This window comes from Lycium barbarum, chromosome 10 (genome assembly GCF_019175385.1).
Source record: "Lycium barbarum isolate Lr01 chromosome 10, ASM1917538v2, whole genome shotgun sequence".
NCBI lineage: Eukaryota > Viridiplantae > Streptophyta > Magnoliopsida > Solanales > Solanaceae > Lycium > Lycium barbarum.
This window is the reverse complement of record NC_083346.1, coordinates 21,234,301-21,259,602: the sequence shown is the minus strand read 5'-3', so window position 1 is coordinate 21,259,602 and position 25,302 is coordinate 21,234,301. Positions and strand designations below refer to the sequence as shown.

At 34.6% G+C, this 25,302-nt stretch overlaps 4 protein-coding genes across 4 annotated transcripts; 2 read left to right on the top strand and 2 right to left on the bottom strand.

The window, feature by feature from the left end:
- Positions 1–6,444: 6,444 nt before the first annotated feature.
- LOC132612828 (probable LRR receptor-like serine/threonine-protein kinase At3g47570) lies at positions 6,445–7,662 on the bottom strand. Its single transcript, XM_060326912.1, has 3 exons — positions 7,318–7,662; positions 6,901–7,198; positions 6,445–6,809 (listed from the first exon to the last, which is right to left on the bottom strand). Exons 1-3 carry the CDS (start codon positions 7,660–7,662, stop codon positions 6,445–6,447), a joined length of 1,008 nt encoding a protein of 335 aa, XP_060182895.1.
- Positions 7,663–7,668: 6 nt separating this feature from the next.
- LOC132612827 (LRR receptor-like serine/threonine-protein kinase GSO2) lies at positions 7,669–10,340 on the bottom strand. The gene is made up of 4 exons (XM_060326911.1): positions 9,272–10,340; positions 8,975–9,184; positions 8,522–8,693; positions 7,669–8,476 (listed from the first exon to the last, which is right to left on the bottom strand). The coding sequence occupies exons 1-4, from the start codon at positions 10,338–10,340 to the stop codon at positions 7,669–7,671; spliced, it is 2,259 nt and encodes a 752-aa protein (XP_060182894.1).
- Positions 10,341–12,365: 2,025 nt separating this feature from the next.
- On the top strand, positions 12,366–13,131 carry LOC132614064 (uncharacterized protein ycf20-like). Its single transcript, XM_060328426.1, has one exon. The coding sequence runs from the start codon at positions 12,533–12,535 to the stop codon at positions 12,977–12,979; it is 447 nt and encodes a 148-aa protein (XP_060184409.1). The 5' UTR covers positions 12,366–12,532; the 3' UTR covers positions 12,980–13,131.
- A 4,234-nt stretch (positions 13,132–17,365) lies between these two features.
- On the top strand, positions 17,366–18,283 carry LOC132612826 (uncharacterized). Its single transcript, XM_060326910.1, has one exon. It carries the CDS (start codon positions 17,366–17,368, stop codon positions 18,281–18,283), a length of 918 nt encoding a protein of 305 aa, XP_060182893.1.
- The last annotated feature ends 7,019 nt before the right edge of the window (positions 18,284–25,302 follow it).

Sequence of the window (25,302 nt, the reverse complement as noted above, 5' to 3'; positions counted from 1 at the left end):
CACCATCAATCAATCTGCCACTAATCATAACCGTGGGTCCCTCTAACCATTGGGGAACTATTAACTCACACCTAAACTTTTCTTGTCTTCACTATTATTAACGTGGCCAGCAACCAAAGTAATGGCCTAACCCACTTATTCACTTAACTGCCTTTTCATAACATATATCCTATAAATTATATATACAACTAAATATATATACATATATATTATATGAATATATTTCATAATTATCTGCTTTGGTACAAGACCGCTAAAATTAAATAAACTATGAATAAGGAAGTAATTCAAGACACTTGGAAAAATACTGGGCTGTTACATTCATAGCAACTAAATCTTAATACTTGAATTCAAAATCCTAAATATTAGGACTTATTATATAGTTCAAATAAGAAAAAATTTAATAAGTAAAACTTTAATTTATTTTACAGTTTTAAATATTAAGAAAATAATTAAACGACAAGTTTCTCTAGTGTGAACTATCTTTTTAAAGAGTAAAAAAGGTGGCATCGTGCTTATATATATATATATATATCCTATGTGTGTTGCAGTGTGTATTGCGTCAATCAATAAACTATTATACGCAAGAAGAAAGAATTAACTAAAATAGTAATGGACGTTAAAATAGACGTGACAATGTTATTTTAAATGAAAAAAGAAATATTATTACATTGACACACTAATTGCATTAAAAATAATTAGAGGCACAAAGCTTCTTCTAAGTTATCACTCCACAACATGACTAATTTGTTTAATATAATGCATATGCAAAAGTAAAAGTTATGACTACATGCAACAGTTTTTAATTTTCTAAATTCAAGCATGAAATAGTATTTCATTCACCAATCACAACGTCAGGAATTTGTTCGCAGCGTCCAATAAATCATCAATTGTTATAGAGAAAAAGGTACAATTGCTGCAACAAATTTAAATACGATCTTTACCAAAAAATTCAAAAAGACAGATTTGATGAATTATGCTGATGAATACACTGCAACATAAACCAAAATCACGTTATTAGAAAATAAATGATTTTAGATAAATATATTAACCATGTCAATAATGGACCATAAAAAACGACATGAGAAATAATAAAGAGGTAAAAGCTCAGTATCATTAACACAGTTTTAATACTATTAGTACTGCAAATCACATGTAAAACCATGTCAATAATGGAACAAAAAAAATATAAATGACATGAGACATAATACAGAGGAGAAAAAAATACAATTGTCACGACCAACTTAAATACGACCTTTTCCAAAAAAAAAAAAAAATCAAAAAGACAGAGTTGATGAATTATGCCGATGAATGCACTTCAAAAAGACAAAGTTGATGAATTATGCCGATGAATGCACTGCAACATAAATCAAAATCACGTTATTAAAAAATAAATAATTTTAGATAAATATATTAAACACGTCAATAATGGAACAAAAAAACGACATGAAATATAATAAAATGGCAAAAACTCAGTATAATTAACACAATTGAATGCTATCAATACAACAAATCTATATATAATATAAAGCTAGGCATAGACAAGGTGATGTGACACCTCTCTATGACCTCCATTGACATTTATCTTTTTTCTCATTTTTTTGCATTTTTTGATATTTTTCTTCTTCATTCTATTTAATACAATGCATTAATAAAGGAACAAAGTCTGATCGATTTGATTTGCCTAATAAAGCGCTACTGTATCCGTTTTCTTAAACTGAGCCCACGTAGTATACTATAGTAGTAAATACGATTTGCATTATCTTCCTCCTTCCTTTATTTGTCTGTGTTACACCCTTTATTTGTTTTAAATTTTTACCTCCATAAGACCATAATTGACCTATTAATTTCTGCTCTTAATAGTATTTACGGAAAAGGGCCAAAATTACCCCTGAACTTTGAGAAATTGTTCATCCATACCCTTCGTTATACTTTAGGGTCAATTATACCCTTACCGTTATACTATAGGGTCAATTATACCCTTATGTTTAACAGCTGCCACGTGGCATCATCCCAGACCTTCAAAATTATTATCTCCTCAAATAATTTTTTACCTACTAAAATAACCCAACCCGACCCGATTATTTTTTCCAGCCAAAGTGATACGGACCCAACCCATTACCCCTTGACTGGAAATTTGTTTTTGGGTCCGGTTAGATTATTTTAGTGGGTAAAAAATTATTTGAGTGGAAAATAATTTTGAAGGGCTGGGATGATGCCACATGGCAGCTGTTAGACATAAGGGTATAATTGACCCCATAGTATAACGGTAAGGGTATAATTAGCCCTAAAGTATAACGAAGGGTATGGATGAACTATTTCCCCAAGTTCAGGGGTAATTTTGGCCTTTTTTTCCGTAGTATTTATAATTCATGCTTTCCAAGTTTTCATATTCCTAACCCCCAAAATTTAATTTAAAAGTTTAAGATACCTTATGGTATTTCTCCATCTACTCCAATATAAATTCATATTTTTTGTTTCATGAGACTCTACCCAAAGTTATCCTCAATTTTCACTGCAGTATTATATTCATGTTTTTCTTACTTGAAGAAGAACACCCTTGAATGGTGATAGGCTTGTGGGAGTGGATATCAACAAGAGCTTCCTAAATTATGTATTAATTCCATATTTTTCCCTTCTATCTTTTAATGATTAAGGTCTTCGTAATGATGAGTATATTGTCTTATTTTTTTTCCCTCTATTTTCTTTCCCTATGTACCTCTATGATGTCTCTTAAGTTCAGGTTTTATATGAATTTTCGTCTGATGATAAAAAAGGAGTAGAAATGCATAACATAGCCATTGATTATATTGTTTTAGCTGTGGCGCAGCGGTGTGCAATAAATCGAGTTGCATGTTCTTTTGTTGATTGAATTTACAGTTAAGGGAGTACATTGTTATTGTATTTGGATGGAGATGAGAGTTGTGGAAATCACGGGCAGTATATGCACATACATTATAGTTTTTAGTCTCTTTCTGTGTGTTTAATTTGTTTTAAAATCGTTGTAAGTTGCAAGAATAAATATTGTGTTCTTCTTCTAAAGAAGATGATCACATGTGAATTCCTAACGGTTTTTTTTCTCCGTGGAGTCACTTGTAAGTCTGAGTATTTATAGAAAAAACCGAGTAAGTGTAACTTTTCTAATCTTTTGTATTTTTTATTTTATATTCTTTTTTTATGTGAGAAACTCTCGAAAAATATTTAAAAACGCTGACTTAGATACACATTTATTAAATATATATTAGATAAAGAGAATATTATATATATATATATATATATATATATATATATATATATATATATTTAAGGACACAAATGTACTTCAAATTTCAGCATTTTAAGAAATAAAAAGATATTTAATTAGGAATACATATCAACTTTATAAACATGCTCCATTTATAAAAGTCTGGCCATCCGTAATCTTTCGTAGACAACATATAACATGTAATATTTTGTAAATTATTTGTGTCTTTTATATGACCGCGCAAAGCGCGGACAATTTCACTAGTCACATATAAAACCATGCCAATAATGAAACAAAAAACGACATGAGATATAATAAAGAGTTAAAAGCTCAGTAAATTGAATGTTTTTTTTTTTTGGTGATAAAACGTACTTAAATTAAACATTACAAACAATAGGAGCATCTCTTTGCAGTGTATTTACATGAGGGAGGAAGAAGCTAGAACTGCTACTTCCTAATCTACTATTGCTACATTGTCCACGTGCAAGCACACCCCCGGCACCACTCCCCCTCCCTCCCCCCTCCCCCCCCCAAAAAAAATTATGTCCGTACAATGCACGGGGCCCAACATGATTAATTTGATTATTCAATTTAGTTAGTCTTTATGGTTTGTATATTTTGTAAAGGATACCGCAATTCTCCTTAGTGAGTCTCAATTTTTTTTTTCTTTTAGTCTTATTTTTTCCCTTAATTTCTCAATTGTTGTTAAAAGTTATCTTATTTTGTTTATGTCCGTCTCTTTTTATATTTAGTAAGTTGACAATTAACATATCCTACATATCAAGTTTATAATCACAAGATATTTTTATTATATTATACACATTTTAATTTAGAACCACAAGATAGTCAATCTTTATTTCTTAAACTCCGTGTCTAGTCAAACGTAGACACTTAAATTGAGACAGAGAGAGTATAACCCAAATGAAGGAAATGATATGCCAAATGAAGGAAATGAAAGGACAATTGAGACACTGCGGACACGTGGAGACTTTAAATTTAACACAAGAGGTAGTACTAATGTTAAACTTCTGAAATGTACACATGTTAGTCCTGACTTAGAGTACAATTTCAGTTGCTTTTTGTACAATTTATTATTGCTGTGTTCGTCCACTTGGGCGTTTGTTGTTAAAAAAAAATTGTCTTATTTTGGTTATATCCTCCTCTTTTTATATTGAGTAAGTTGACAATTCAAATATCTTACATGTCAAGTTTATAATTACAAGATTCAAAGAATATTTTATTATATTATACACATTTTTAATTTAGAACCACAAGATTTGAAAGTCTATCTTTATTTCTTAAACTCCATGTCTAGTCAAACGTGGACACTTAAATTGAGACAAAGAGAGTATATGCCAAATGAAGGAAATGAAAAGACAATTAAGACACTGTGGACTTGTGGGGACTTAAAAAGTAAACACACAAGAAGTAGAATTAATGTTCAACTTCTGAAATGTAAACATGTTAGTCCCTGCTTAGAGTACAATTTCTGTTACTTTTTGTACAACTTATTGTTGTTGTGTTCGTCCACCTTAGGCGTTTATATATAAGAAGAAGAAAAATATAGAATAGAAAAATAGACATATATTTTAAGTAATGTGGCCAAGTAATATGGGACGAGTGATTCATTTATTAATTCTTAAAGAATGTGAAAAGTCAAGTATAGTAATGTGGCCAGGTAATATGGGACGAAGGGAGTACTTCATTTATTAATTCTTAAAGAATGTGAAAAGTCAAGTATAGTAATGTGGCCAAGTAATATGGGACGAAGGGAGTACTTTATTTATTAATTCTTAAAGAATGTGAAAAGTCAAGTATAGTAATGTGGCCAAGTAATATGAGACGAAGGGAGTACTTTATTTATTAATTCTTAAAGAATGTGAAAAGTCAAAAGTGAACAAGTATAAATGCACAGAGGAAATAAATATGTGTCGGAGAATTAAAATTGAAGTGCATACATGTATATATGAGAAGAGAATAATTATTCAACAAGAACGTGAAAAGTCAAAAGTGAACAAGTAAAAGTACACGGAGGAAATACATATGTGTCGGAGAATTAAAATTGAAGTGCATACGTGTATACATGAGAAGAAAATAAATATTCAGTACTATGACATATATCCATGTGAGATTTATTAATTCTTAAAGAACGTGAAAAGTCAAAAGTGAACAAGTAAAAGTGCACGGAGAAAATAAATGTGTCGAAGAATTAAAATTGAAGTGCATACATCTATAAATGAGAAGAGAATAAATATTAAGTACTATGACATATGTCCACGTGGGATAAAAAAATAGTTGGGTAAAGTGTACAAGTTATATAGCTTATGGTATACGCATTCATTGCGTGTATAATTTGTAAAGCTTTTGGTACAAGTATTTGATGCTGTGTTGGTCCTCCTCAGAGGCTTATATATATATATATATATATTTCTATCAGTCAGAACCCATTCAATTTCGGTTTCATGTTTACCGACGGTGACCTACCCCAAATAGAATTGTGGAATTACAAGGGAGCTGCGTGCATTTTATTTTATCAAAGCAAAAAAGGATTTTACCAGAAATAACTGTAGGTTTCCTTTAGTATTCAAAAAAATATTTGCCAAATTTAAAAAGGACTTCAAAAATAACGATAATGTTTATACTTTTCCAAAAAATAAAATTTGTGAAATATTAGAAATATAATTCAATACTAATTTGAGGAAAATAATAAATGACAATTTTGTCTATTGTAGAGTCTTTTAATGAAGGGCAAAAAGTTCAATCAACATTTCTAAGGCCCTTTGTGCTTTTAATATAATATAAATGCAGATAGATTATGAATTATGATATGATGATTATGATTATGATCGTCCTGAAAAGTATGACCCCCTCGGTCTCAAATATTAGTTATTTTAGTAAACTGAATTTATTTCAAAATATTTGCTGTTTCATAAAAATAAGAAGTCATTTAATACCTCTTTTAAGAAAAATTTATCCTTTGTTCCTAGAGTTAATTAAGTGAGACGTTTAAGGAGAGATAAAAGTAATTGAGAGAAATATCTTATGATTAACACTAATTAATGTCTTTCTTGAAGGAAGTGCAAAAAGCTTAAAAAAACAAATAATATGGAGGTAGGATATAGATGACCATGTACAACAAAAATATAAGGTAACAGTTTTTGTATGAAGCTAAAAAAGTTCAGCAAACACTTGCCATATCCTTAAGTGACATGAATCAAATGTTTTATGTACTTGCAGAACATGTAAGAAGTCGAATCTTGATCTTTTGTAGCATTCCTACAACATCTTTCATGTTGATCCTTAGCGGAGCAATCTAGTGCCACTTTCAAGATGGATGCTACACCATCTGTCTTGTCCATGTGTTTCTTATCTTCTGGCTTTAGCAAATTCATATCCACAACTTTGCTTATTGCCTCTGGCAGTGAATCATTTACCCATTTCTTTAAACTAAAATCTCCATCAAATATTTCATCGTTAGGCCTGTTCCTTGTAAACGTTTCCATCAACATGATCCCATAACTATAAACATCACATTTTAGCGACACCAATCCCTCCCTCCCATACTCTACAATAAAATCACATATGGTTTATCATTTAATCGCGAGAAAGGAAAAACAAATTTAGGATACTGAAACAAGAAGCTATAAGATATTTACCAGGTGCAATGTAGCTGAATGTTGCGAAGGTTTTAGTGTGTAAATCACTCTCATCTTCACCGAGTAGTTTGGAAATGCCAAAGTCACTTACACGAGCAACCATGTTTTCATCTAGCAAGACATTGCTAGGCTTCAGATCACAATGAATAACAGGTGCTGAACAACCATGGTGAAGATATTCCAATGCACATGCCACATCTATCATTATGCTTAGTCTTTGCATGATGTCTAAGAAGTAGTTGTGCGAATACAACCACTTTTCAAGGCTCCCATTAGGCATGTACTCGAGCACTAAAGCCTTGAAATCAAGGTTGGAGCAACTACTAATGACTTTGGTGAGATTCCTATGGCGAAGGTTGCGAAGAACTTCACATTCTGTTTCGAAACTCTTGAATGCGCCTTCTAATTGTAGATTACTTTAACTGCAATGGTAGTCCCATCTCTGAGAATTCCTTGGTAAACAGAACCAAAACTCCTGGAACCAATGAAATTACTCTCACTAAAAGCGTTAGTGGCTTGTACTATTTCATAGTATGAAATTCTTCCCCTTGTAGCCAACAAATCAGCTTGGACTGGAACATTTCCTTCTCTTCTGCACCTCATCCATACAAATGCCAATGTTATAAAAACAATTATCACAGCAGTTCCCAGTAGAGGAAAGACTATCAGAAGTAACTTCTTCCTCTTTGATCTACGGTTTAACGAAATGGGGCATGGAGGGACATGAAATCTTGGAGCACCACACAATGTGTCATTAAACATGAATGACTAGCTAGAAAGGTTCTTGAAAGGACCACTAGAGGGAATTTCACCATGGTATCTGTTAATGGAAACATTGAAATAGTTGAGATACCGAAGATTCTCCAAGGACATTGGAATTGATCCAGATAGATTGTTATTCGAGAGGTCTAGAAATTCCAAACTTGGTATGCTACCAATTGAGTCAGGTATAGATCCTTGCAGCTTGTTTTGTGTCAAAGAAAGGTGTATTAGATTTTGCAAGTCTCCTATTTCTCTAGGAATAACATTTGAAAATTGATTCTTCGAAAGATCTATACGAATTGCAGCCTTTGGATTTCCAATTTCTGCAGGTAAGGAACCACTCATGTTGTTAGACGATAAGTCGAGCTGCAGAAGATCCTTGAGGTTACCTAAGCTTGATGGTATAATGGAACTTAATCTGTTGGAATTGAGTTGTATCCCCCTAAGGGAATTAACATTCCTGAAACATTCAGGAACAATTCCTGAGAACTGATTTTCACCCAAATTTATGTTACCCAAGTTCTGCAATTTACATAGGCCATCCCCAATAGATCCTTTTAGTCTGTTGTTTGCCAAAGACAATTGCTGAAGCCTGCCTAAGCTGCCAAGTGTCACTGGAATTAGTCTAGTCAAGCTGTTCCCGTATAGATGCAAGAAGATTAAGTTGCTTAAATTCCCAATTTCATTTTGAATTCCACCTTTAATTTGGCAATCAGAAGCTAAAAGCTTTTCAAGAGAAGTTGAAAGGTTCCCAACTGAGGCTGGAAGCATACCATTTCGAGGGTTAATGGAAAGACTCAGATCTTTTAGATTTCTGCAATTTGTCAATCAAGTTAAGAAGCTAAGTTCTTGAGAAGACTGGTCACTGCTTAAATTGTTTTCCATCAGGTTTAGGGTCTCTAGGAGTGTCAAATGTCCAAGAGAGTTGGGAATCGAGCCAGAGAGTTTGTTCAGAGAAAGGTCTAGAACAGTTAGTTTTGAACAATTTGAGAGGGAGTAAGGCATAGTCCCAGCAAGGTTTGTTAGTCCACCTAGTTAAAGAAGTTCAACGTTGGGAAGCATAGAACCTATATTCGATGGAAGGGTTCCCGATAGAGTACTATCTGTAAGAGAAATCAATCTCAGTCCTGAGATGTTGAAAATCCCCATTGGAAATGAACCACTCAATCTGTTACTCCCCAAATCAAAGTCCTCAACTCAATGAGATTGCTTACCTCTTTTGGTATTTCACCTGACAAAGTTATATAGTATCAAAAAAATCTTTAGTTAGGTATTTTACTGTAGAAAACGTTTAACTTTATCATCTGCATACCTGTAAGCATGTTTTCACCAAGATATAGACCATGAAGCATAGTAAGATTTCCAATCTCCCTTGGTAATGATCCAATTAGACTGTTTTTCTGCAGCGACAGAAGTGTAGTGAGGAAATATTGAATATCGACTTGGGACCCTGTAAGCTGGTTATTCTCCATGCCTATCATCAGCAGATTAACAAGATTCCCAATTTCCTGTGGTTTTTCCCCTGCAATCATGTGACAGCATCTTGTATAAGTAGCTTAAAAGAGGAAAAAAGAGAGACCTCATAGAAATGGAAGACCTTGTATCATACCTTTGAAATGGTTAAATCCAAGATATAAGGCCTGCAAGTTACTTAACATCCCAAGTTCACTATGTATCGGTCCATCAAATTCATTATTCGACAGAGACAACAGCTGAAGTTCGTAACATCTTGACAAGCTTTGTGGCATATGACCTTGCAACTTATTAAAAGAAAGATAAAACCCTTTGAGAATAGGAAGATGATCACATAAATCAGTAGGGAGATTACCAGATAAACCATTTTTGGAAAATCCAATAGTCTCAAGGGTGGAAATATTGAAAATTGAGAACGGTATAGAACCTGTAAGCTGATTAGTTTCTACAGTCAACCAGTTCAGGCTGTGAAGATCACCGATCCCATTTGGGATGTTTCCATGAAGGAAATTGTTAGAAAGAAACAAAGTTTCCAGCTTTGTGGCATTTGAGAAGGATGGAGGAACAGAACCTGTAAGGTTGTTTCTTCCCAGGTTTAAACCCCTCAAATTTTTAAGATTTCCAATGTCTTTTGGGATCTGTCCCTCTAAAGCATTGAAGGCCAAATCCAAAGTTGCAAGATTGGAAATGTTAGAAAGTGAAGAAGGGACTAAACCGGTAAAACTATTATTCCTAAGACTAAGAACTTGAAGTTGAGCTAAGAAACCAAACCAAGAAGGAACTTCACCACTAAAGTTGTTATAACTCAATCTCACAAACTTTAGTCGATGCAAATGAGCGATTTCTTGAGGCAGATTCCCATAGAAATTGTTGCTTGTCAAGTCAACAGAAACAAGAAATGTGAGGTTCCCAAAATATCGCGGAATGGTTCCTGTTAGACCCATGCTGGAGATGTTCAAGGAAGTCACTCTATGGTGCCTAGAGCCACAAGTGACTCCAATCCAATTGCAAACAGAAGTGTCCTGAGACCAGCTTTTGGTCAAGAGCAAAAAAGGGTCAGAAATGATCTGAGATTTCAGGGAAAGAAGAGATAACTGATCAGTTGTAATGTTGGTTTCAATCTTGATGGCTGAACTAGTCACAACATATTGAAGCAAAAAGAATGTTAGTTGAGAATAGAACAAGGACTTCTCTATGAGTGCCATTGCTTTGAAAATAAAACTTGTCTATGAGAAGTAGTAGTGCGGATTTGGGACATATATAAATGTTTCAAAGTTCTCCTTTTGTTTCTTCACAGAGATGTGTTTCTGATAACAAATGATTAACATAATATTTGGTCGTAAATGTCCTAGGTTGGTATAACCGATTCAAACTTGTTTGAGACTGAGTCGTAGCAATAGCTGTCATAAATGTCTTCCATTTCAAAACATATCTTGATGGTGACTTTGATACTAGTTATAGATAATTTCCATTGGGGTATACATCTTGGAACTACTTTCCCCAACTGCCGACAATGCGATAAATTATTTGAGGAAAAAAAAAAAAACGACATAAATGGTGAAAACCTTCATTCTTGAAGTCAACTAAAGTCTCCAAGCTATGTTGACTATGTCATTTAAATGCTGCAAAACAGTCAAAAGGGACCTTTCGATTCATTAAATATGATGACTAAAAGTCTAAACTTTCATTCTTGAAGTCAACTAAAGACTCCAACTTGTGAAAATTTTCATTCGTGAAGTCAACTAAAGACTCCAAGTTGTGTTCCTCATAAGCACTTTTAAAAACGGAGCACAAATTGCTATTTTAATAGGGGTAAGATCTAGTACATCCTACTCTCTCATACCCACTTGTGGAATTATACGGGATATGTTATTGTTGTAAATCAATTAGTTAAACATAAACTGCAACTCCTCAAAAATACTTTTTTAAAAAATATGCCCGACAAAAATAATTTTAAAATAAATAATTTTTAAAACTAAATGCGAATAAGAATCCATTGTGTGAACATGGAGTTCAAAGAAATGTGAAAAATAAACATATTTTAAGAGCTTGACATAATATGCTACTAATCCGGATTAGTCGGGTCCCAATGCGGGTACGGGACATCGGATAGAAAACCAAAAAAAAAAAAAAAAAGATTCCATTGTTTCTGTGATGGGAAAAGGCATCATTACCCCTTGAACTATACACGAAATTGCTACAATATACCTTATTTTTTAATTCTTTTTGCTAATAAAGCAATTTTTTTTAAAATTTGAAAAGTGAATTTTCTTTTAAAATAATAAAAAATGGATATTTAAAAAAAAAATCTGAAAATTTGATTTTTTGAAAACTCGTTTTTTTTTTAAAACTAATTTGAAAACAAGGATTTTTTTTTTATAAAATATGGAAGAAATGGATTTTCTTAAAATATGAAAAATGGGATTATTTTTTAAAAAATTTCTTAAAAAATCTAGATTTTCATGATTTCATTTTTTAGGACACTTTTATTTTTTCAGATAAAATCTGGATTATTTATTTAAAAAATCTGGAAAAAGTGTTTTTTCTTGTCAATATGTGAAAAAACTGAATTTTTATAAGAATTTGGATAAATTAATTATTCTTTTTAAAATGTGGAAAACCTCTTTTTTAAACTAGATCTGGAAAACTAGATTTTTTTTCATATATAGAAAAAATAATCAGTTTTTCACATTTTTCTTAAAAAAAATTAGTTTTGCAGATTTAAAAAAGTCTAGATTTTTAATAAGAAAACTCTTCCAGAATTATTTTCTAAAAAATGAATTTTCATATTTTTTAAAAACAATTCAGTTTTCCGTATTTCAAGAAAATGCAGATTTTTAATAAAAAAAATTAAGTTTTCCACATTTAAAAAAAAAAATCAGTTTAGAAAAAAACTTTAAGCTTTGATGTGAAGTACCAATTAAAAAATGACACAGGTAAGATTTTATGCTTGTCACTCTCCCAAAGAGAGTGCAATGCACTCTCGTTGCCACGTTAGCGCTTAGGTTGATAATGATTCCATTTTAAAAAGTTTAGGAATAATAGAACCCATAAAAAAATAATGTGTGTCGTAACAACTTCGAGTATAGTTAGGGGATAATGATGTCTTTTCTCTTCATGTGATATCAACTAACAGAGTAATAATTTTATTTCCAGAAGGACATAAAAGTGCTCTAGTTAAACGTGTTGCTCCTTGCTACTTGCTACTAGCTACTAGCTACTAGCTACTTGCAAGTGTTCAGTCAGGGGTATTTAAGGAAAACAAAGATAGGGACATTGAGGATTGGGTTTTATTCATGTTCTTATGCCTCTCCATCTTTTCATTATTCATTCAACCAAATAGTTGCTAAATCATCCATCCTATATATTCTCTTCCCTTTAATCACATAAATACCAAATGACCCATTCTCTAGCTTTAACATCTACAAACCTTATCCAATACGCCATCACTCCCAAAATTAGGGCTTTACCAAGACCATCATCAAGATTATTCAAAATTCAAGCTGTACAAGATAATGGACTAGGACCTAAGCGACTGATTGACATTATTCGTATAGTGCCAGAAATATCAAGAAATTATTTCAAAACCCCTTCAAGAAGGGCACTGTTTGGAGGTATATCATTACTTGGTGGATTTTATGTGGCACAGACAATTTCTCTATCATTTGGAGCTTTAGGAGTTAATGATGTCATTGCTGCTGTAGTGTGTGTCTTAATTACTGAATATGTGACAAGATTTTACTATAGTAGGCCTAAGGTGACTTTTCCTATTGCTCTTTTGAACAACTTCAAGATGGGTTTTACGTATGGTTTGTTCATTGATGCTTTTAAACTTGCCAGTTGAGCTATTTTTGCAGCAGTAAGTAATTTTTTTGTAAAGTTTCCTCCTTTTGTTGTATCTCTTATAAAAGAGTAACTCTCTTAGGGGATGTTTGGTTTGAAGACTAGTTATGCTGGAATTAATTAGTTATATTGAGATTAATTATTTTGATATTATTTTTTATTGGCTATTTGGTTTGTGCTATTGAAAAACTAGTGTAGCGGATTATTTCTATTTCAGACCCGTAAGGGTAGCTCAGTTGGTTGAGCATGAAAATTCTATAATGGAGGTTTCACGTTCGAACCCCTGACAACAAGATTTGTCTTCTGAGTTGAGCTCGTTGCACGGGACTTGCCTAGTGGGGTGGGGGTTATCTCTTATGTGATTTGTTGGCTATTGCATAGGAGCGGAGTTTATCCTGTGCGCTACCCTTCGCGCACCCGAAAGATAGCTGTAGGTTCCCTTGTCATAAAAAAAAATCAGTGTAGCGGAAGCTTTTCATTAAAATAATCCTCACCAAGGTTGAATACAGTTAAAAGTCCCTTGCTAAACACAAGTCCAAGGACTTTTAAATGTATTTTTGCAGCAGCATAGACAAGATCTCCATCTGCATTTCTTGCACCATTCTGTGTTAAGCCAAAAATAGATTAAAAGAGGGCAAAATAAATGCAGTATCGAGAAGGCTGCATTATGGTCCTTATTCAGAGTAACATGTGAGAAATTAGATGATGGAATCCTGCCAGAAATTGCAGATGGTCTAGTTGTACCAAAAAATAAAATAATATAGAATCTTGATATCCATTCTTCAATATATATTTGTTTTCTTTCCTAATGAGTTTATGGTATGGTCTCGAATTTCAAAGCAGTAGAGTGATAACACATACAACAGGATCCAACCAATACTGTAAGCTGAAAGCTTTACTTGGCAAAACTGACTTGCCAATCTTATTATAACAAGTACTAAACTCACCACCTACAGTTTAACTAATATGCTTCCATACTCGACATACTGCAGAAATGTTGCATAAAATAGTTAAAAATCCCACCATGTATCTTATATATTATCAAGTAACTGTGACAAGTGCACGTAAAACTGATTAATTTTCTTAATAATAGATTACAAATCTTAGACCCTCATGAGGTAGGTCATTAAGCCTTTGAATCACTAAATAAACTAGGAGAGAATTTTAGTGTGGGCATCGCTATCTTTATTTCAGTTCAGCTATATGGTGAGGTTGGATAGGATCTTACTCAATGTTGAGCGGTCTGATGAATTCTCTGCAACATTAGTGGTTCACCTTGCTAGGGTGTGCTCTCCGATCACGAACCTTTGCTGGTGTCTATGAATTCTTCTACTTATACTTTCTATTAAGTAAAATCGAGTTAATCAAAGAAAAGGTGGAGTATTTTCACAACCTGAAGCTACAGGATGCAGTTTTGAGGTAAAAAAACTTAGGCTAAATGGCTAGCGGGTAGGGAAAAAAACACTGCATACTTTCACAGTGTGATTAAAAGAAGAAGGAGATTGGCAGTTCAAAGAACACAAGACGAGAATGGAATTTGGAGGGAAGGGGATACAGAGATTTGAATGCCCCAAAGGTTATTGCAAGCAAGTGACGTCCCTCTTAGCGTAGAGATATTGAAGAGCTCTGCCGGTATGGAAGAACTTAGTTTATTATACTGCAAAGGAAGTGTTTATTATACTGCAAAGGAAGTATCTCCAATTTGTGGACTCCCAATCTCTTTGGCAATAATTCCTCCCAAATTATAGAGATAAAAAAAGATCCATTTATAATGTTTTTAGCTTCCGTGAAAATCCTCAGAAAGAGTATGGGTGTGTTCTGTATGAAGGAAAATGTTTTCCAAAAAAATAAGTTCCTTACTTATTTTCTTGTGTTCGGTACATAAGCAAAAAATATTATACTAATAATATTTGTATATAATCTAGACAAATACTATGAGAGGTGGGGGTGGAGGTGAAGATGAGGTGTGTTGGAGGTTGGGAAGACACAATCAATGTTGAATGCCACTTGTGGAACTTATTTTCCCTACTTCCATTATGGAAGTCATTTTCCTCATTTTAAGTAACTTATTTTCCTAAAGAAATTTTTTTTCAAAATTTTTGTGATCAACCGAACACGGAAAAATTGGAAAACATTTCTAGATTAAATTTGTTTGACTGCTCAAGTTTTCCAATGTTGCATCCATAATACAGATAATGATATACATTATCTTGATCCATTTTAAAATCTATGGACTTCATATATCAACAAGCAGCAACTTCATGCATGATGCAAGCAGAGGCGCAACTGTTAGGGTCTGTTTGGAAAGCCACCTGTTAATTGGAATTGGTGTAATTACTACCCTAGTAATTACACAGTATTGTAATTACAATGACCTGTTTGTTTTCATAATGTAATTACAGTGTAATTACAAGCGTGCTGTTTGGTTGCACAAGTGTAATTACACAGTTAGTTTAATTTTAAAATAAAACTTCACTATAAAAAATTTAAAATTAATATTTAAAAAATATGTGCCTTTATACATGATATTAAATTAACTATTTAATAACACATTATTTCTTGAAAATATGTTAATTAATAATCATATATTTGTAACTAATATTGTAAAAAATAGTTGATATATAATTTCAAATTAATAATATTTTTATTTTAATTGATTATAAATACGTTTTTTGTGAGAACATCATGGGATTTGATGTTTGAGAAAAAAAAAGAATATTTATAAATATAATGCCACAATATTATTCAAATGTTTAACAAAAATTCTATCAATTATAAGTGAAAAATAAACAACAAGCAATGTGAAATAACAAGTCAATAGTATTAAAACAAATAAATTAAAGTAAAAAATATAACCTAAATTCAAAATCCAAAAGAATTTTTTTTAACATAATACTCTTATGTCAAATTTCAACATTACATAAGTAAGTTCCAACGTAACATAAGTAAATACTCCTATAATTCAAAAGAAAGGGAAAATATAAGTCTATAACCACATTCACAACGAAATTATACTTTAATACGTCACTCATTATATGCCAAGTTTGTTAATGACTCATTCTTTCTAATATTAAGATATGTAGTTTCAAAAATTAGAATAATAATACTGTTATGCTAAATGAATAAAATAAAATAAAATAAAAAATACGAGCAATTACATGGAACCACAAGAAGTAAAGGTTGGAAATGAGAAGAAAGGAAATGAAATATAAATAATATAAAAAAAAATATTTTAAAAAATAAAAATAATTAAAAAGTAAAAATAAAAAATAAATTAGAAAAGCAAAGAAATTAAAAAAAAAAAAAAAGAAATTAAATAAAATAAAAAAAGAAATAAACTAAAAAGTAACTCTATAATTACAGGGTATAATTACACCCAATTCTCAGCCCCCCCTTGAGAATTGGAGAGTGTAATTACACCCTGTCAATTACACCCAATTCCCACCTAACTGTGTAATTACCTGGTCAAACAAACAGGCCAAACTGTGTAATTACACCCAATTACATCCAATTCCAATTACCGGGGTGGCTTTCCAAACAGGCCCTTAGGATTTGAACTTTATGCATTTTAAATTCTAGGATAGTAACATCAAGTATTATATAATAACTGGGTTCTAATTTTTTTTTTTTTTAATATTTAGTGAATTTCTTAATACAAGTACAAAATTTGGACTAAACTTACTGGATTTGGCCAAACCCGTAGTTAACGTTCTAGCCCTGCCCCTGGATGCAAGACTAGTCGAGATTACCAAACAATAACATGTTGCTTGAAATTACCTGTTAAGTTGTTGGTGCTGAAATTAAGCAACCATAGTGATGACAAGTTAAATATTTTGGTTTTAAGTCTCAATCCCATTTGTGACTTGTGAGTGAGTGAAAAACGTGGATTGTATTTGTGCTTTCAATCCACAGTCATTGAGACAACTCATTCAACTTGGTAAGCAAAAGAGCCTAGCCTGTGGTTCAGCATATTACACTACTCTCCATCAATTCTTGAAGCTGATTTTTACATAATAATGATCATCAATATTATACAAGGCCTTCACCATGCCAACTTTAGCACACATCTTATATATTAAAGTTATTTGTGTTAGAATATTATGTAAATATTTAGTTACCATCTTTATTGATGTAAATATATTAGAAGAATATTCTAGGCCACCAAGTAAATATATTAGAAGAATATTTAGTTACCATTATGGTTAGGTGTATATTTAGTTACCTTCATTATAGCCTAGGATCTTTGTATATATACACATGTTGACAAAGATTAATGCAAGCAGATTATTACCTTCTTACATGGTATCAGACTAGGGCACGATTCTGCTCCTCTCTCTTCCTCCATCTCTGCGTCAACATCATCATCTTTCTCCTACAATCAGCCACCATGACTGATTCCTCCTCATCTAACTCCACCAAGTCCTTCTTCCACCCAGCTTTGGCTGTCTCTAACATCAAAAATCACATCTCCATTACTCTTGAGATGGAAAACGTCCAATATGGGACATGGGCGGAACTCTTCAAAATCCACGCCAAGTCCCACAGAGTCCTCCACCATATCATTCTACCAGAGTCCGGGAAAGAAAAGGTGCCCAAAACCGATGCTGAAAGAGAGTTATGGCCGACTCTTGATGCCACGGTTCTTCAATGGATTTATGCTACCATCTCTACTGACCTATTGCATACTATCCTTGAACCCGACTCCACGACCATGGAAGCTTGGAATAGGCTGCGTGACATATTCCAAGACAACAAAAATTCTCGAGCCGTCACTCTTGAGCATGAATTTTCTCACACTAATATAGAGGATTTTCCTAATTCTTCCGCGTATTGCCAACGACTCAAGATTTTATCTGATCAACTCAAGAACGTCGGTGCTACAGTCTCCAACAACCGCCTCGTCCTTCAAATGGTAGCCGGACTCACTGACGCATATAAGGGGGTGGGTACACTCATCCGTCAAAGCAATCCTCTTCCTCTATTCTATCAAGCCCGTTCCATGCTCATTCTTGAAGAAACAGGCTTCACCAAACAGCTTGCCACGGGATCCGCTAATGCCATGATTGCTCGGGATTACGACGATAATCCCTCTTCTAGAAATAACCACCCAAACCGTCAGAATAACAGTGGTAAAAGGTATCAAAACCGTAGCAACAATGGTGGAAAGAACCATGGCAGAGGCGGTGGCAATCGGGGCAGCAACAACCGAAACAATGGTGGTTTCGGTGGTGGACGCGACAGCTGGCAGCAGTACCACGACCAACAACAACAGTGGCAGCAGCCTTGGATGGGGAATGCACAATAATGGCAGTGGCCCTACATGCCGTGGCCTGTGCCTCGTCCGTATCCAACTACTCCACGGCCACGGACCAACACTCAACAGAGGCAGGTTGGCATACTTGGGCTACGTCCACCACAAGCTTACTCTACCAACGTTCAGCCCACTCCAACCGATATTGAAGCGATGCACACACTTGGGCTCACTTCTCCGGATGCAAATTGGTACATGGATATCGCAGCCACTTCTCATATGACATCCGTGCAAGGTAACCTCTCGTCTTATTTTAATTTGAGCAATAATCATGGTATAATTGTCGGAAATGGTCATTCAATTCCAATTCGTGGTTATGGTCATACCAACTTAGCTCCTCCCATCCCACCTTTAGCTTTAAAAAATGTTTTTCATGCTCCTAATCTTATCAAGAACCTAGTCTCAGTTCGAAAATTCACCATAGATAACTCAGTTTCTGTTGAATTTGATCCTTTTGGTTTTTCTGTGAAGGATTACCGGACGGGGATGCGACTAATGAGATGTGATAGTCGGGGCGAGCTTTATCCCATCACCACCACACCACCATCGTATTTTGCAGCTTTAACTTCATCTATGTGGCATGATCGCTTGGGTCATTCGGGGGCACCTATTTTAGACTCCCTTAGGCAAAATAAATTTATTAAATGTAATGGATCGATTAAGTCTCATGTTTGTCATTCCTGCACTCTTGGAAAATAGATTAAATTGCCATTTGTTGCATCTCATTCACAAACATGTATGCCATTTGATATTATCCATAGTGATCTTTGGACATCTCCCATTTTGAGCTCTTCGGGTCACAAATATTATGTTTTGTTCTTGGATGATTACTCTAATTTTTTGTGGACATTTCCCTTATCAACTAAGTCTCAAACGTTACCCACATTCTTAGTCTTTTGAAATTTTATTCGCACTCAATTTGAACGAGAAATAAAGAACATTCAATGTGATAATGGCAGGGAATTTGATAACGGTCCATTCTGGGAGTTTTGTAAATCTAATGGCTTGTCTTTTCGCCTCTCCTGTCCTCATACCTCATCACAAAATGGAAAGGCCGAAAGAAAAATTCGAACAATAAACAACATGGTTCGTACTTTACGCACTCACACCTCCTTCTTTTTGGCATCATGCATTACAAATGACCACCTACCTCTTCAACATTCTTCCTCATAAAGGATTATCCTATCAATCTCCTCTCAAAGTACTCTATCACAAAGACCAATCTTATTCTCATCTTCGGGTGTTCGGTTGCCTATGTTACCCCCTATTCCCATCTAATATCATTAACAAGCTTCAAGCCCGTTCCACCTCATGTGTGTTCTTAGGCTATCCATCTCATCATCGTGGTTACAAATGTTATGATTTATCATCCAAGAAATCATCATAAGTCGTCATGTCGTGTTCGATGAAACCCAATTTCCTTTTGCTAAGCTACATACTCCCTTAGATCATCACCATTATGATTTTCTGGATGATGGACCCTCTCCTTATGTAATCCACCATTTAGCCTCGCAAAACAACCCACCTTCTAGCGACCATACTCCGCTGCCCACTGGTCCTAGCAGCCCACCACCCACGACCACATCTGCCTCACCCTCAGCTGCTACCGCCAGCCCCACTGTCCAGCCCCCGTCCGCCACAGTCCACTGTCCTCTCCCAGTCCAAAAACTGATCACCAGGAGTCAACATGGTATTTTCAAGCCTAACCTAAAATACAGCTTCATCACTCATGTGTCCAAATCTCCCCTTCCTCGTAACCCCGTGTCTGCCTTACGTGACCCGAATTGGAAAATGGCTATGGAAGATGAATATAAGATTCTTATTAAAAATAAGACGTGGGAGTTAGTGCCTCGCCCACCTAATGTGCATGTTATTCGGTCTATGTGGATTTTTAGACATAAAGAACACTCTGACGGTTCCTTTGAGAGGCATAAAGCCCGATTTGTAGGTGATGGCAAAACTCAACAAGTTGGCGTGGATTGTGGTGATACTTTTAGCCCAGTGGTGAAACTGGCGACCATCCGCACTGTTCTCAGTTTAGCTCTCTCTAATGCTTGGCCTATTCACCAACTTGATGTGAAAAATGCATTCTTACATGGCGAACTCGAGGAAACTGTCTACATGCATCAACCCGTGGGTTTCTGAGACCCTACACATCCTGACTATGTCTGCTTACTAAAGAAGTCCTTATATGGCCTCAAGCAAGCTCCCCGGGCCTGGTACAAACGATTTGCTGACTATGTTTCTAGTATTGGTTTCACCCACAGCAAGTCTGATCATTCTCTGTTCATCTACCGAAAAGGTATTGATATGGCGTATCTTTTTTTGTATGTGGATGATATCATCTTAACTACCTCCTCTGATAATCTTCGCAAGTCTATCATGACACTTCTCAACTCTGAATTTGCTATGAAGGATTTGGGACCACTCAGTTATTTCTTGGGAATAGCAGTTACTCGTCATGCAGGTGGTTTATTTTTATCTCAAAAGAAGTACGCCGAAGAGATCATAGAACGAGCTAGCATGTCGTCTTGTAGGCCAAGTGCCACGCCGGTTGACACCAAACCGAAGTTAAGTGCCACCTCTACCTCACCATTTAAGGATCCTTCACTTTATCGCAGCCTGGCAGGTGCACTGCAATATCTCACGTTTACGAGACCAGACATTTCGTATGCCGTGTAACAGATTTGTCTATTCATGCATAACCCGATGAAGGTCCACATGAATGCTCTTAAACGTATTGTGCGCTATATTAAGGTCACCCTTGATCATGGCTTGCATCTTTATCCATCTAAACCCACCACCCTCATTTCGTATACGGATGCAGATTGGGGTGGTTGTCCGGATACCAGGCGTTCGACTTCTGGTTATTGTGTCTTTCTTGGTGATAATCTCATTTCTTGGTCCGCCAAGCGGCAGGCCTCCATGTCTCGATCTAGTGCGGAGGCCGAATATCGAGGGGTAGCCAATGTTGTTGCTGAGTCTTGTTGGCTACGCAATCTGCTTCTAGAACTTCATTGTCCAATACGAAAGGCTACGTTGGTGTACTGTGATAATGTTATTGCCATATATCTATCTGGCAATCCTGTTCAACATCAACGCACTAAGCATATCGAGATGGATATTCGCTTCGTCCGTGAACAAGTTGCTCGTGGTCATGTACGTGTCCTACATGTCCCATCGTGCTATCAGATCGCGGACATATTTACTAAAGGTCTTCCCTTGGTTCTATTTGAAGATTTTCGCGACAGCCTAAGCGTCCGCAAACCTCCCGCTTCGACTGCGGGGGTGTGTTAGAATATTATGTAAATATTTAGTTACCATCTTTATTGATGTAAATATATTAGAAGAATATTCTAGGCCACCATGTAAATATATTAGAAGAATATTTAGTTACCATTATGTTTAGGTGTATATTTAGTTACCTTCATTATAGCCTAGGATCTTTGTATATATACACATGTTGACAAAGATTAATGCAAGCAGATTATTACCTTCTTACAATTTGACACACACCAAACTTAAAACATTGCACAAGAGAAAAAAGAAAGTTCCAATCTCGGACCAAATGTTGGTTGTCATCGCAATTGGGGTCACCAAAAATTGCTAATGCCAAGAGAAAAAGGTGGCACTACCTGTATAAAAGTAAAAATCGGATCAAACTTGAGTTGCCAGTCATTATGGATACGAACTCAGCACATGTAAACTATAATAGTAACGGAGACTCGAGTTGTTTACTTTACTTTTCAACATAAAGTATACTATTTTTCAACTGTCACCATAATTAAATTTCCATAGGCAAAATTGCAGGTCCTTCTCCTTAAACGTTTTGATTTATTTCTCACTAAAGAAGCTTTCCTCGACCCCCGAAAGATCACCATTGGTAACAGGGATACTAACAATTGATCCTATCAGAATTCTTAGTACCGGCTATGTCAAGTTATTGATGAGTATAGCCACAGTTAAGCTTAACCCCAGTAAATGGTTGAAACCAGCTGAAAACTGGATTAAGCTCAACACTGATGGCAGTAGTAGTAATAGCGGTAATTACACAGCTGGGATTGGGGGAGCTGCTAGAAACAGAAATGGGGATTGGATATGGGCTTTCTCAAAATTTCTTCATTACTGTGTTAATAACTCTGCTGAAATAGAGGCTGCTTTATTGGGCCTTAACCTTTGTGTGGCTAGTAACATGATCAACATCATATTGGAAATGGACTCTCTCTTGGTTGTTAATATGGTTGAAGGAAAATACAATATGCCTTGGGAATTATATGATGATTTGAATAACATCAAAGAGATAATTATCTACAGTAATGGATATAGAATCACTCATACTTTTAGAGAAGGCAATGAACTGGCAGACTCTTTGGAGACAGAACTGTTCTACAATGCTCAAGCTCTTCCTAGGGAAGCAAGAGGTTCATACAGAACGGACAAAGACTCAAATGCCTACCTTCAGGATAAGGCAAAGAAAAGGTTGCAACATTGATAATTATGGTTAAGCAGAATCCTTTTTCTTGGTGTTTAAAGGCCTCTCTTCCGCTTATTTAAAGAAGATGTCCTCCTATTTTCTTCTAGTATTTTGCAGCTCTATTTATATAGAGGAGGATCCTATCATAGGAAATTAGTTAATAGTTAATTATATTATTGTACAATATAAATCTTTTGAGGAGGCAAGGTTTTATGTCTCCTATATGCTTTTACCTTTTGGATTCTAATATCCACAGTAGGGATCTTTGCCGAAACCCCCAGCATCACAGGTTCATGCAGCCTGGATGATGGATTTGAATTTAAAACAAAAAGAAGAATTGCGAACTCGATATTAATACGGAATTTTTTTCTAACCGAGTTATAAGAAATAGGAAAAGACCAATCTAACATTTATAATCTTATCAAGGTAACTTTGTCCTACCCCATTTGCACTAGACCTCAATTTCTTCTCATGTTTTTTCCTTCTTAAATTTCACCCTTAATTTTTAACCAAATTTCTTTCTTAAGTTCGTTGGACTTTGCTTTCCTTTTATTTTGCCTTCTTAAATTAGACTCTTAAAAGGTTGTCCTTCAATTCAATTCTCCTTTATTTATTATTATTATTATTATTATTATTATTATTATTATTATTATTATTATTAAATAACCCATTTCTACATTTATATATGGTATTGACAAGACAATAATCATTTCTATTCTTGATTGGGGAAATAATTTCTCAACACGACATTAGAATGTTCTAAAAAGTTGGAGTACTTACCGTCGCATAAACCTTGTTACATCATTTGCGAAGAAATTCATGCTTGATCTTCTTGATATTTGCAAAGACATCTTTCATGTTCAGCCTCTCAGTAGGACATTCAAATGTGCAATTCAATGCCAACTCCAAAATACAGGACACACAATGCAACTTTTTCTCAAAATCAATATCTTCAGGTTCCAATAAGGTGGCATCAATAATATCATATGGTGAGACAGGTAGTGAATTACAGACCCAACTCCTCATGCTCAAATTTTCGGGACACATTTCATCATATGGCCTTCTCCTTGTGAAAGTTTCCATGAGCATCATGCCATAGCTGTACACATCATATCTTCTAGAAACTAATCCTACTGATCCAATGTTACAAGAGTAATTACTTTCTTGATGAGCCAAATAAAGAAATTAAAATAATATCTTTATATTTTCTAGATATTAAAAATAGTTGAATCTACCTTGAATAGATAAAAACTTTAAAAGCTGAAGGTATAATGGAAATTAAACAATAGTAAGACAATCAATTGAAACTCAATGACTTCCAGCAGATTAAAGACGATATTAGACAGATTCAATCTATGAGCTCACTTGGCCATTTCACTTTCACACATGCCTTAAGAGAAGGTAACACTCCTGTTGACATGCTTGCTAACTTGGCTGAACAGTGCAAAATAACTACCTTCTTCACTGAGGCTATAAGTCTTCCTTCCAAGATTATATCCACATTGAAGAATAATGTAGTTGGAAAGCCTAACATTAGAATTTGAGTGAAGAGAGCAACTTTATTTTTTATCCTGGCTGAGTCTTCTGTACTTGCTCTAAAATTCTAGAATTTAGATATGTTTTTGTAAGCTTAATTGATGAGGAGCGACCCTCCTTTTTTTCCTCTCTTCTTTTTTCTAATAAGCTAGAGTGTAAGGATAAATTCTCCATTCCAAGTATTGTATTGCAGAGGTGAGGCATAGCCCGTCCTCTTTGTTCCTTTGGCTTATCTGTTTAATCCCCTCTTGGGAACTTTTGAATTAAGGAAAAAAAAAAGAGTTGAAACAATATGACCATAAGTTTTTTTTTCTTTATCGTTGCAGATGCATGAATATAGAGTTTGACATAGTCATATTTCGATGTTTTCAATACCATTTTTTTTCATGCTTAATCTGTGATATGTTACATTCTCCTAAATTAAGCTATCCACTCAGGCTTTTACCCAATTCTAATGTGACATATAACATTGGAACCAGTAAACTAGTATGCGATAATAAAAGGACTAAAAGAAAGTCACCTGGTACAATATAGCCCATAGTAGCAAATGTTTTAGTATGAGCAATTGATTTCCCTTCTCCTAATAACTTTGTTAGGTCGAAGTCACCCACATGTGCAATCAACTGTTCGTCTAGCAAGATATTACTAGGCTTCAAGTCACTACGAACAATAACTGTTGCATAACCATGATGGAGATATTCCAAGGCAGATGCAACATCGAGCATTATGTCAAAATCTTTGGATTATATCCAAGAAGTAATCATCAGAGTGTAGCCACTGCTCTAGGCTTCTATTGGGCATGTACTCTAGAAGTAATGCTTTAAAATCCATGTTAGTACAACAGCTGATAACTTTGGTAAGATTTCTATGGCGAAGGTTTGCATAAAACATCACATTCAGCATCAAAACTCTTTAATGCACCTTCAACCTGTAAATTAAACACTTTAATTGCAGAAGTCATCCCATTTGCAAACATGCCCTTGTAAACAGAACCAAAAACTCC